The sequence below is a fragment of the Babylonia areolata genome, chromosome 4, assembly GCF_041734735.1.
Source record: "Babylonia areolata isolate BAREFJ2019XMU chromosome 4, ASM4173473v1, whole genome shotgun sequence".
Classification (NCBI taxonomy): domain Eukaryota; kingdom Metazoa; phylum Mollusca; class Gastropoda; order Neogastropoda; family Buccinidae; genus Babylonia; species Babylonia areolata.
Genome location: NC_134879.1, coordinates 30,297,961 through 30,311,699, shown reverse-complemented (window position 1 = coordinate 30,311,699; position 13,739 = coordinate 30,297,961). Strand labels below are relative to the sequence as shown.

At 45.7% G+C, this 13,739-nt stretch overlaps 1 protein-coding gene across 3 annotated transcripts in view; it reads right to left on the bottom strand.

Moving 5' to 3' along the window:
- The window catches only part of LOC143281647 (ectonucleoside triphosphate diphosphohydrolase 2-like), a 106,499-nt gene that overhangs the window by 5,086 nt on the left and 87,674 nt on the right, over positions 1–13,739 (bottom strand). For all 3 annotated transcript variants that reach the window (XM_076586894.1, XM_076586895.1, XM_076586896.1), the window contains exon 6: positions 2,635–2,924. In XM_076586894.1, the coding sequence (XP_076443009.1) occupies positions 2,635–2,924 (290 nt within the window). The remainder of the gene's footprint in view (positions 1–2,634; positions 2,925–13,739) is intronic.

Sequence of the window (13,739 nt, the reverse complement as noted above, 5' to 3'; positions counted from 1 at the left end):
ATGAACGTGTAAGTGTATTCAGCACGCTTCTGTCTGCACGTGGGACCGAGCTTGGACAAAGGGAATGAGGCAATGCCGAAGCAAGGTGCAGGCATGCCGCATCTTTCTTTCACAAGTCTCCCGCTGTTTCTGGGTATTACCTCAGGGACCCCCCACTGTTCCAGCCAGTTTGCCTGTGTCTACTGTTTTCTTTTATATTACTTTTCCTGGCACAACAACACTCTTGTTCCTTCACACACACACTCTCTCTCACACACACACAGTCACCGACACCGACACACACGCTCACACACACACACACACACACACACACACACACACACACACACACACACACACACCAAAGTCGGAAACAAACACAGAGACATATCATAGACACAACTGCATCCACACTGTCTCTTTCTCTCTCTCTTTCGTAAACAGACAGAGATACAAACACACACGCCCCCTCTGTGTGCGTATTATATATATATATATATATATATATATATATATATATATATATATATATATATATATATATATATATATATCAATATCATATGTAAGCGACATGTATAGAGATAGAGAGAGAGAGAGAGAGAGAGAGAGAGAGAGAGATCACATAATATACACATGAGGCACACACACACACACACACACAACACACACACACACACACACACCACACACACACACACACACACACACACACAGCACACACACACGCACACGCACAACACACACACACACACATACACGCACAACACACACACACACACACACACACACGCACGCACAGCACACACACACAACACACACACACACCACCACCACCACCACCACCACCAGAATCATTCTCATACAGGTGTCAACAGATGGAGCGGCCCTTTCTAATTCCCACGAGGCCCACAGTCGGCCACCCAAGGTGTGTGATCATTTTGATTAATACCCCACTTATGCCTATTTTACAGCGCCACCAAATAATTGTGTAATTGAGTTAGTTATGTTTAGAACAGCTAATAATCCCGTGCCTGTTAATAGACTGCGTTTTGACAATTTACCCAGAAATGAAAGAATCTGTGATAAATGTTTCACAAAACGACATTGCTGAAGAGTTTCACTATTTGTTTGTGTGCTCATTTTTTGAAAGCATCAGACAGAAATGTTTATCTAGGTATTATAGAATCCGCCCAAACACCATTAAATTCCACCTATTATTTTCTGAAAAAAAAGGAATACTGCTATTCGCAGCTCTATTTATTAAAGTTCTGTCTATTGATACGATTTTTCAAATTTATTTTTTTCTGTTTTTTGTTTGTTTATTTGTATTATGAGTGAAATAGTACTTGTCAATGTGTATATTAAGTGACTGAACGAATGAGCCTACCTCTTGTCTTTGACATCACTCTTTTGGTATTTATGGGATATGTGTAAAGGATGAACGTATGTAATGTGGAGTGATGGCCTGGAGGTAACGCGTCCGCCTTGGAAGCGAGAGAATCTGAGTGCGCTGGTTCGAATCACGGTTCAGCCGCCGATATTTTCTCCCCCTCCACTAGACCTTGAGAGGTGGTCTGGACGCTAGTCATTCGGATGAGACGATAAACCGAGGTCCCGTGTGCAGCATGCATTTAGCGCACGTAAAAGAACCCACGGCAACAAAAGGGTTGTTCCTGGCAAAATTGTGTAGAAAAATCCACTTCGATAGGAAAAACAAATAAAACTACACGCAGGAAAAAATGCCAAAAAAAAAGGGTGGCGCTGTAGTGTACCGACGCGTTCTCCCTGGGGAGAGCAGCCCGAATTTCACACAGAGAAATCTGATGTGATAAAAAGAAATACAAATACAAATGTTTCACTGCCCCCAGGGGACACACGAAATACACTCCTTGCCTTGCCTTGCCTTGCCTTGCCCTTGTGCACCTGACTTACGTCTGAATGAGCGGGGCCGGCCAGGAGTGAACGATGCAATCACCACCATTGATAAAAGAAAAAGAAAAAAAAAAAGCTGCAGAGAGTGGTTCAGCAAATAGATATTTGTTGTTGTTGTTGTTTGTTTACAAAAAGGAGAAAGAGGAACGCAAGTCGTGCAAGCACACACATACACACACACGCGCGCGCACGCACGCGCACACGAAAGCACGCACGCTTACACACACACACAAATCATACGAACACAAAGAAGACAAATATAGACACAGACATACAGACTCACAGACACCCCCCTCCACCCCCTGCCCTCCCTTCCCCACCCGACACACACACACACACAGATAGACATACTTACAGGCATACATCGGAACCCTCCCAGCCCCCCGCCCCCTCACACACACGAAAACACAAACACACACAGGAGGAGGAGGAGGAGAAGAAGAAGAGGAGGAGGAGGAGGAGGAGGAAAAGAAGAAGAGGGGGAGGAGGAGAATAGGACGAAGAATAAGGAGGGTGAGAAGAAGAAGAAGAAGACAGAAAAAAAGAAAGAAAGAACACCTCCACACACACACACACACACACACACACACACTAACACGCCACACCACCACCCCTACCTACCCACACCACACACACTTACACACAGTTCTACACAGACCCCCCCACCCCCCACCCCCGCACCTCACACCCCCACACACCCCCACACACAAAACCACTCACCAAATCGCAATACTTCCGTGCGTTCTCCTGCAGCCTGACGATGTTCAGAACGTCATGGTCCTCCACAGCGTCCAGATGTTTCGGGGCGTACAGGAAGGCGCTGATGGCGTAGAAGCTCTGCTCCCCAACCAGCGGCTGGTAGGTGTCCCCGATGGCGCAGGGCCCGGGGGAGCACAGGGAGGGGTCCGGGGGCGACAGGATGGCGGACAGCACCTGCTCGCAGAGCGTGGCGTTGCCCGTGCCCAGCACCTGGTAGGTCTCCCCTTGCCACGGGAACGTGCTCCGGTCATCTGTTTTGGGGTTTGTAGGGGGGGGGGGGGGGGGGGGGGGGGTTGGGGGTGTGGGTGTGTGTGTGGGGGTGGGGGGTGAGGGGTGTGTGTAGGGGGGGTGGGGGGTTAGAGGGGAGGTTGGAGGGGTGGGGGTGGGGGTGGGGGGGGACAATTTGTTTGAGACCATTTAGTGATAATAAATGATGGCGGTGATTGTGGTGGCGGTGGTGGTGATGATGACTATGATGATGATGATGATGATGACGATGATGACAACAGCAGCAACAAGAACAAGAGCACAAGAGCAACAATACCAATAACAACAACAATCATAGCTATGATTATGATAACAACAGAAGTAGTAGTCGTGATAGTAGTTGTAGAAGTTGTAGCTGTTGTAGCAGTCGTAGTCGTGGTAATAACAATAATAATGATGATGGTTATAATAATAACTAATAAAATTTTAATTCTTCTTCTTCTTCTTCTCATCATTATTGTTACTATTCTGGAAATAAACATCCCGCTCTGTATAATGGGACTCGAACTTGTAGACACTCGCTTCCTCGTCAGGAGCGCGGTACCGCTAGGCCACCGCTCACACTGCCTGTGTTCACAGCCCCGCCTGTCCGGCTGATGAATTCTATGATGCAGCGTGCACCCAGTAACGGAAGCGGACAGGCCGTAGCAGGTCAGACTCACTGTAGATGTAAGCGTACAGGTCAGTGGTCAGTCAGCCTTTACCTGGGTGAAGGACGTCTATCTTGAGGGCTCAGCGGAGGAGGGGGCTGACCAGTGCAACGTGAAGACTCCTCCAACCCTCGGGGAGGGGACAACCCGTGGTGTGGTATCCCACGGGTGATTAGAGACTGACCACATGTAAGGTGTTGCTCCCTTCAGACAATCATATTCCGACTACGCACGGGACACTGCCGCCTGCGAGACCACATGTACCGAATGAAGCTGTCACACACTCCTGACTGCCTGTGTAAGACAGGCCCACAAACCCCGGAGCACATCCTGCAGTCCTGCCGCCTGTATCAAGGTGCACGGACGCAGCAGTGGCCCTATGGAGCCACTCTGGCAGAAAAGCTCTGGGGCACCAAAGAAGACCTCATCAAGACCACCACCTTCATTTCCAGCATAGGACTGCAAGTCTGAGACCATGATCACTGGGAACGCAGAAGAAGAAGAAGTTGCTCCCTTGCCCCTCTTCACGAGCTGGTGTGGCTTTGTGGAGTTCTATACATCCCACCTCGCTCTCCAAGAGAATAAAAAAAAACTGTTAACAAGTCAGAGGAGTGGAGTGATGGCCTAGAGGTAACGCGTCCGCCTAGGAAGCGAGAGAATCTGAGCGCGCTGGTTCGAATTACGGTTCAGCCGCCGATATTTTCTCCCACTCCACTAGACCTTGAGTGGTGGTCTGGACGCTGGTCATTCGGATGAGACGATATACCGAGGTCCCGTGTGCAGCATGCACTTAGCGCATGTAAAAGAACCCACGGCAACAAAAGGGTTGTTCCTGGCAAAATTCTGTAGAAAAATCCACTTCGATAGGAAAAACAAATAAAACTGCACGCAGGACAAAATAAATAAATAATTTTTTTTTAAAAAGAAAAAAAAGGTGGCGCTGTAGTGTAGCGACGCGCTCTCCCTGGGGAGAGCAACACAGAGAAACGTGCTGTGATAAAAAGAAATACAAATACAAATACAAGATCAGCGTCAGGACCCACTTTGTTTCTGCTTTCCCAGATCTAATCACTCTACACTCCACAAACGGCCGCCGTTCTTTCTGTCTCTGGACCTTCTCTTGGAATGATCTTCCTCTTTCGCTTCGTCACATCTCTGTGCTCGGCTTGTCTGGCCTTAACCCCTTCACCGCCAGTCAATTCAGAGTACAAAATGTCCTTGTGGTATAAACACAGAAAAGACAGTGCCTAAGAATAGCTGGGGATTCACCCTGCGATGTATAGAAAATATGGTCTATCCTACCACCGAACATTAAGAGCAGTAGGTTCGTGGATAACAGACCAATGAATGGTCACATTTCAGTGACATGGGACCTCTACCACGCCTGTGCATAAATGCGAGCTTGGCGGTGAAAGGGTTAAACCCTATCTCTGTCTATATATCCCGTAGTCTCATCAGAGATCTTTTCCCATCCCTCTTGCGGCCAGTCAGTGGCAGCCTCTGTGCGTGTGTGTATGTGTGTGTATGTGTGGGTCTGTGCTTTTGAGTGCGTTTGTGAATGCGCGAGAGTGAAAGTGTACACAAGTGTCAGGAGAGATATGTGTACGTGTGTGTGTGTGTGTGTGTGTGTGTGTGTGTGTGTGTGTGAGGGGAGGTGGGAGTGCGGGGGGAGGTGGGGTAGAGGATGAGGTATGTGAGTGTATGCATGCCTACACTGTGGGAGCAACAGGATATTGGAACGTATATATATATATATATATATATCTTTGTATGTACGTGTGTGGGGGTGGGAGATATGGGCGTATGTGTGTGTGCTTGTACAAGTAAGTGTTCATCTCTGTGAGTGTGTGTTTGTGTGTGTGTGTGTGTGCCGTGGAAGCTGCGATACGTAGACTAGAAATGAGTGTGTGGAGGAGGGGGTAGAGGAGGTGCAAGGTAATGTGTGTGTGTGTGTGTGTGTGTGTATGTGTGTGTGTTGGAGCTCATGTACGTTTATATGTATTTGACTGTGCTTTCATATGTGCTTGTACAAGTAAGTGTTCATCTCTGTGAGTGTGTGTTTGTGTGTGTGTGTGTGTGCCGTGGAAGCCGCGATACGTAGACTAGAAATGAGTGTGTGGAGGAGGGGGGGTAGAGGAGGTGCAAGGTAATGTGTGTGTGTGTGTGTGTGTGTGTGTGTGTGTGTGTTGGAGCTCATGTACGTTTATATGTATTTGACTGTGCTTTCATATCTGTGAAACTGCATGTTTGGTGCATTTCTGTTATGCATGTGTGGGTGTATGTGTAAATGTGTGTCTTCATGTTTTACATTTATCCGCTTATTTATCACCATTGTTGTCTTATTTATTTATTTATTTATGTTTTATTATTATCATTTTATTAGTATTAATATTATTACTACTACCTTTTTCTATATTATAATTATTATTTATTTATTTATTTATGCAAGCTTATCTATTATTTATTCCCCCGTTTTTTTTGTTTTGTTTTTGTTTTTGTTTTTTCAAGGCCTGACTAAGCGCGTTGGGTTACGCTGCTGGTCAGGCATCTGCTTGGCAGATGTGGTGTAGCGTATATGGTTTTGTCCGAGCGCAGTGACGCCTCCTTGAGCTACTGATACTGATACTGATACTGTAGTCTCGTAGACCATGGGAGCACCACACAGTTGGCAACCAGCCTCCTCCATCCCTCGCGGTCGTCTGTCCTGACTGTCTCACTCAGGGTCAGACCTGTCCACCCTGAGATGTTGTCCTTCCATCTCTTCTTCTGCCTGCCTCTTCTTCTTGCCTCGCTCATAGACACTAGACATTGGTGTCTGTGCCTTGCTCCATGCACTGTTCCCTGCAGGAACGGGCGCAATAGCCAAGCGGTTTAGACGTTGGACTTTCAATCTGAGGGTCCCGGGTTCGAATCACCGTAACGGCGCCTGGTGGGTAAAGAGTGGAGATTTTTCCGATCTCCCAGGTCAACATATGTACAGACCTGCTAGTGCCTGAACCCCCTTCGTGTGTATACGCACGCAGAAGATCAAATACGCACGTTAAAGATCCTGTAACCCATGTCAGCGTTCGGTGGGTTATGGAGGCACGAAAATACCCAGCACGCATAAAATGCTAGTAATGGTCAAACTTATGACCGCTGAGCATTCATGGAAGAAGAAGAAGGACTTGGCCAGTCCTGCTGAACGCGAGACAATACAATACACAATACACAAACTTTATTGTCTATACTTTGGTACAGAGATTTTCTTTTTGGCAGCAGCACATGTCCAACATAAGAAGAAAACAACAAACAAATAAAATGAATAGAAAATAAAAAGATAAATTAAATGGCACCAAATGTATACAAATATAAATATACAAATCTGTATACAAATATACAGATTACTGAAATTTACGTGTCTCTCCATTTCAGTCAGCCAAACCGCCTTGCACATCTACCCCCCCCCCCCTCATCCCCCCCCCAACACACACCACCCGCACACACACGCACACATACACTCTCTCTCATCCCCTCTCACTCTGTCTCTCTCTTCACAAGAAATGCAACTACAAAGATCGTTCATTTAAAAATCAAATATCAACAAGAATTAAGCCAAAGACACTTTGCCATACCACTTCAATCTCCTGTTCTTTACAATGGTCAGTAGATCATCATGTGGCTCAACAACTTGTTTGACACTTCTACGCAATTCATCGTTTGTTATGTGATGTGGTCCCTGTATGTCATGGCCAAGAATCTTCCGGAAGCATCTCATCTGTGTGGCCTGTATCTTGTTTTCTAAACGCTGCCTCTTTCCATAAGAGCTCCTCCCTACCCTTCTCCTTTTCGCTCACTAGTTTCTCTAGCATTCTATCTACATTTTTTTTTTTTAATAACGTTTTGCCTTTCAACTCTTTGTTTGAGAGTTGTGCATGTACGTGAAGGTGGTTGTCACGTCAAAGTGCTTTGGTTGTCTCCGCACAAGATTCAGCGCCATGTAGTGCAGAACAAAACCTTCCCTTTTCTTGCTCCATCCGCATCTTCGCTTCGTTAAAAGTGTCCAAGAAAAGCATTGATTGGATAGCCATCGAATATCCAACATGTACCAGCACTCTGACTTGTTAGCACTGTTTTCTCCCTTTATCGTGAACAGAACAAATATTAGTCAATGGGCCACCAGAACACGGCACACACACACACAGAATACCCTCGCCCCCCCCCCCCCACACACACACACAGAATACCTCCACCCACCCTCACACACACACACAGGCACACACAGAATTCGCTCGCCCCCCTCCCTCCCTCTCTCTAATAAAGATTTTGTCTTCTCTCTCTCTCTCTCTCTCACGTGCTGTAGAACCAACACCCATCGAGTCTTTTTAACGACTGACTGTACAGCACACGTGATGATTACCCGAGAAAGATAAGCCATCACTTCCAAAACACCCTCCAAGCTCGCTCACCCGATCACGTCTCATAACACTCCCCCACATCCCCCTCCTCCACCCCCCCCCCCCACTCCACCTCCACCACTAAACGCACGTGCACATGTTTTGCATTTCTCAACTGGCGCCTCACTTCCCTGCGGTTTATTTGTTTCCCACACCCGCCGCCCTGTGGACCCTGGAGGAAATCTAACGCCTGGAAAACAAACATCAGATTGTGCTGGTGCAGGAGTCCTGGCAGTTAATGACTGATTGAATCTCCTGATCTGATAAACCCAAACGCTGCAACAAGTGTACTGTTTGAACGTTTCTGATGGAATGATGTGTCTTCATGTTTTACATTTATTTGCTTATTTATCATCATTGTTGTCTTATTTATTTATTTATTTATTTATTATTATTATTTATTATTATTATTATTACTACTACCTTTTTATATATTATAATTATTTATTTATTTATTTATTTATGTAAGCTTATCTATTATTTATTCACTTTTTTTTTCCTCAAGGCCTGACTAAGCGCGTTGGGTTACGCTGCTGGTCAGGCATCTGCTTGGCAGATGTGGTGTAGCGTATATGGATTTGTCCAAACGCAGTGACGCCCCCTTGAGCTACTGAAACTGAAACTGAAACTGATGGAATGAAGGAATGAGGTGATGGGTGACCAGCCCTGTGGTGGCCCCCTTTGCGGTCCCACCGAGCTGGGATATTATTCATTTTCATTTGACTTTGGTTTGGAGATGAAATCGAGAGCGAGGAGAGTGCACTAGTGGATGGGTGACAGAGAAAGATTCAGATTCAGACTCAGATTCAGATATTTTATTCATATAAGGCCACAGCCCCATAAATTTTATGAACAATGGGCGTTATTTTTTTTTTTTTCTTTTTTGCAAATGTCACCATAACTGTTAGCGTCTGGACCGCTTTTGCTTTCTAATAACTTAAAGAAATCAGGACAATACGTATCTCTAAACATGAAAATTCTATATACAATGTGGAATTATGGGTGAGAGAGAGAGAGAGAGAGAGAGAGAGAGAGAGAGACAGACAGACAGACAGACAGACAGACACAGACAGATAAACAGACACGACAGACGGAGGCGAAGAAGAACTTGGGGAAGAGATACCTGACGGCAAAATACGTTACTGTCACTTGGCAAGTTGCGTGTGTGTGTGTGTGTGTGTGTGTGTGTGTGTGTGTGTGTGTGTGTGCGCGCGCGCGCGCGCGTATGTGCGTGTGTGTTAATGTACACGTGCATGTGCATGTGTGCGCGTACGCACATAAACGATTTCTCCCGAGCCAGTGGACTCCAGTGACGCAAAGAGGACAGTTTCTGCAAAAAATGCCCCCCCCAAAAAACAACAACAACAACAACAAACAACAAAAACAAAAACAAACAAACAAAAAACAAAAACAAAAAAACAACAAACCCCCCCCAAAAAAACTGCAACGTTAGTTGGAAAGGATGGACTGTTCACTTTTCACTTGAAGCAAACGCCTGCAGCCTGATTTGGTTTGCCTGGATGACGGGGAGGATGCACTCTGCACATGTCTCCTTTATCCAAACACCTTTTCATCTCAATTTCATTGCGCTGGCACCGATTAAAAAAAAAAAAAAAAAAAAAAAAAAAAAACCCCAAAAACCGTAAACGACCACAGCGGCTATCTTTCCCTTAGCCAAACGATTACGAAACGTTAAATTTTCCACACACACACACACACACACACACACACGTGCAAAGTGTTATTTCACTACTAGAGATTACGGTTCCAGATCTCAGACCCACAAAGAGCACAACCGTGGGAACCAGCTGCTCAACTGAAAGCAGTAAAAGCTTCCTCTGCTGCCAAGAGGGACTGTTTCTGTTGGAAGAGGTTCTCACCTTTTTCTGTCTGTTCTTTCACTGAGACAGAGGAATCGGCTTCCAGCCCTCCAGTGTGCAACAGCTTCCAGACTTCAAATAAAACAGGATAGGTAGACAGGCACTGGTGCTGACAGGTGTGTGCTTGTCAGGACTGAACTGATGCCTGAAGTGCAGTCTTTCTTTATTTTGTTTCCCCGGTGAAGCTTGGCTGTGTGATTTGTTTGCACGTCAAGGTGCTGGACTCGTTAGTGGTGACGCCGCTGACTCTAGGTTTAGTTCTGTGACACGTCCTTGTCTCTCGGTATCTGTATCTGTATCTCTCTCCATTGGTAAGGGTTTGTTTTGGAGTGTTGGTCATGGCCTTTATTAAATAAACTATCCGTATCCGTATCTCCCTCTCTCTCCCCCCCTCTCTCTCTCTCACACACACACACACACACTGTTTGCATTTAGAAGTTCATGAAACTTAAATTCGAAATGCTTAAAAATCCTTTTATACGGTTTATCCAAGACCAAATCATTTTGTCCAGCTGGAGAGAAATCGCTGTCAAGTGACTTCCAAAAAAAAAACTGCCCGCGAAGAGTGACATGTAAAGCCCAGAATGTCAAGTCCATGACTTCCATGCATGGGACACCCAACACTACGTGGACTGAGAACACTCCACAACACCATGACTCCAGCCCTCAGTCAGTCGCACCCCCAACACTGACAACCCCACCAAACAAACGTGCACGTGTTTTGCATTTCTCAACTGGCGCCTTTCTCTTTCTGTTTGTCTCTATCTCCCTGCATGCAACACGACATGTGTACCGTATGTACTCCCCCCCCCCGCCCCCCCGCCGCCCCCCACCCCACCCCTTGGGGAATCTGACACTGCAAACAAACATCTGACGGAATTACGGGGTAGGAGTTGTAATAGTTTCTGTTAAAAACCTCCAGCTTGAGCCTCCAAAGACTAAACATGTGTACAGTGTACAGACATTTCATACTTCAGTATTTATAGGAGCTGTGTGATGATTTGGGGGTGCAGGCTGTTCAGTATTGAAGCTGCATACCGGGTCTTGCTTGTCTTATCCAAACGGCAGTAAATTATTTGACACTGACTGATTTCTGTACTTAAGAAAGAATTATGTCTGTGATTAGTAATCAAAAATATTTTTTTGAAAGTCAGTTATATTCTCACGCAATATGCTTTTCCGTTTAAGCATGTTGTTGGATGCTTTCGTTGGTATTGGAAACAAGAGCCAGGACAGAGAGAGAGAGACAGAGACAGAAAGAGAGCGACAGAGACAGAGAGAGACAGACAGAGACAGACAGAGACAGAGAGACAGACAGAGAGAGACAGAGAGAGAGAGAGAGAGAGAGAGAGAGAGAGAAAGAAAGAGAGATGAACGAAAGGGGTATCGGCGGAGGAGGTGAGGATGGAGGGGCGGAGGGAATGGGGGGGGGGGGGGGGGGGGGGGGGGGAAGCGGTGTAGACAGACAGACATACATACAGGTCATAAAGTAGAACTGGGGAACACGTGCTTGCACTGACACGAAATACTGCCAGACTGCTCGACTTGATGCCATTATCTTCAGGACTTCACTATCGTCCGGGAAAAAATGATTATTTTATTGCTGGTTTTTTTTTTGTTTTTTTTTTAATTTGTTTTTTTGTTTTTGTTTTTTGCTTCCAGCAAGCACATATCATCAAATGGATAAAAGATAAGAGGGAACGACGGTTCGTGTGTCGGGGGGGATGTTAATTTGCACATTTCATCAGTCCAGACACCTTTTGATGTCACCTTCATAGTGTTTGCACAGACAACGAAAAGAGATTTAACAACCACACACTATCTTCATCTTGGCCAAAACTCACATTTTTTCCCCCTCACATGTGCAACGTGTTATTCCACAAGAGATGAAGTTTCAAGTCCGCAGGGAACGTCATTGTGGGAACCGGCTGCTAAACGGAGTGCAGTAGCTGTCGCTGTTGACAAGGGGTTTGTTTCCCTTGGAAAAGGGTTCTCTCCCCTCCATGTCTGTTCCTTCAGGCGTCAAGCACTTCGTCAAGATCATCGGGTTTCACCACAAATGTTAAACATCCTCCCCAGAATGCACATAAAAAAACCAGGATAAGCAGACTCAGACATCTAACACGTGTGTGCTTGTCTAGCACGGCAGTGCAAATCTTTGTTTTCCTGAGATTTGGTTTGGGTGGTGAAGCACAGCGGCAAAGTGCTTACACGACATTATCCCCTGTGCCAGTATATATAGCCTCTTCAGTTCTTAAAGTGTTGATGCTGACTTGATTTACTGACACACCTCTCTCTCTCTCTCTGTGACATAAATCTGGAAAAAAAAAAAAATCTCCAGCTTACTTCCCTATTATTTCGCTCTTTCAGAAATGTTCCTGTTGTTCTGAGAGTGTTTCCTTCTCTTTTTTTTTGCCAGTTTTCCACGATGAAAACTGATTAATTGTGGGGTCATTCCCACCAGCCCTTTACCAACCCCCACAGACGGTGTAAACGTCAACATACGCAGATGATCTGTGCTAACACTGTGGTCTTTATACTGCACTATTGATAGACTGCTTTCTGCCCATTCATTAAAAAAACAAAAACAAAAAAACCCCCAAACAACAACAACAACAACAACTGAACTATGATTATAACCTGCCGCCACACTTCAATGTATTGTCTGAAACCAGATAATGCCTTCTGAAAATTTAGAAAATTGTACTGCTTCCTAGTTTCTTCTTATTCTTCTACGTTCGTGGGCTGCAACTCCCACGTTCACTCGTAGAAACGCGAGTGGGCTTTTACGTGTATGACCGTTTTTAACCCGCCATGTAGGTAGCCATACTCCGCTTTCGGGGGTGTGCATGTTGGGTATGTTCTTGTTTCCATAACCCACCGAACGCTGACATGGATTACAGGATCTTTAACGTGCGTATTTGATCTTCTGCTTGCGTATACACACGAAGGGGGTTCAGGCACTGGCAGGTCTGCACATATGTTGACCTGGGAAATCTCCACCCTTTACCCACCAGGCGCCGTCACCGTGATTCGAACCCGGGACCCTCAGATTGAAAGTCCAACGCTTTAACCATTCGGCTATTGCGCCCGTCGCATCCCAGTTTAAGTCTACATTGACAACAGTTTTTGCTCTACTCCTACTCCCTCCCTCCCTCTCTTCCCAACTGAAGACTCTTTTAACATTACACATCTGAATTCGTCAATCAATGCTCGCGACAAAAGTTCTAAATAAACTCGCCGTTGGGAACCCTTGCGGAAATATCTGTTGCGTCAGTAATTAGAAATCATGTGGATACTCCATTACAGAGAGAAGTCCACCCCAGAACAAACATATCGCATTTATCATCCAGTTACCTTTCTTCTCTGAGAAAACACAACGGCGTTAATGAGTTTCCATCAGTAATTTAACTAACGATTGCCGGTAACACACTGGGTAAACTTCTATGAAGGTTCGTCAGTTTCAAAGCACCGCTAAATGATGCCGCAAAGCCGTGATCCTCTCATCTCCATCAGGCAGGTGTTTCCACTCACTTTGAGCGTTCACCATCACATCCTGACACATCAGTTGGGTTATTCTCCCATTTCCAGGCCTATTTATTAGCAGCGGAATGTTTCCATGAAGGTGTGTATTCCGGTCACCTGTAACAAATTTCTTAGACATTCTTCTCTCAGGTCTCAGTGTGTGAGGTGAAAGAGGTTGGTTGGTTTGTTTCAACAGCTGAGCTCGTGATACAGATACGAGATGGGCACACACACAGACACACACACAGACACACACACATGCACACACACACACACACACACACACACACACACACACAGAGTACCGG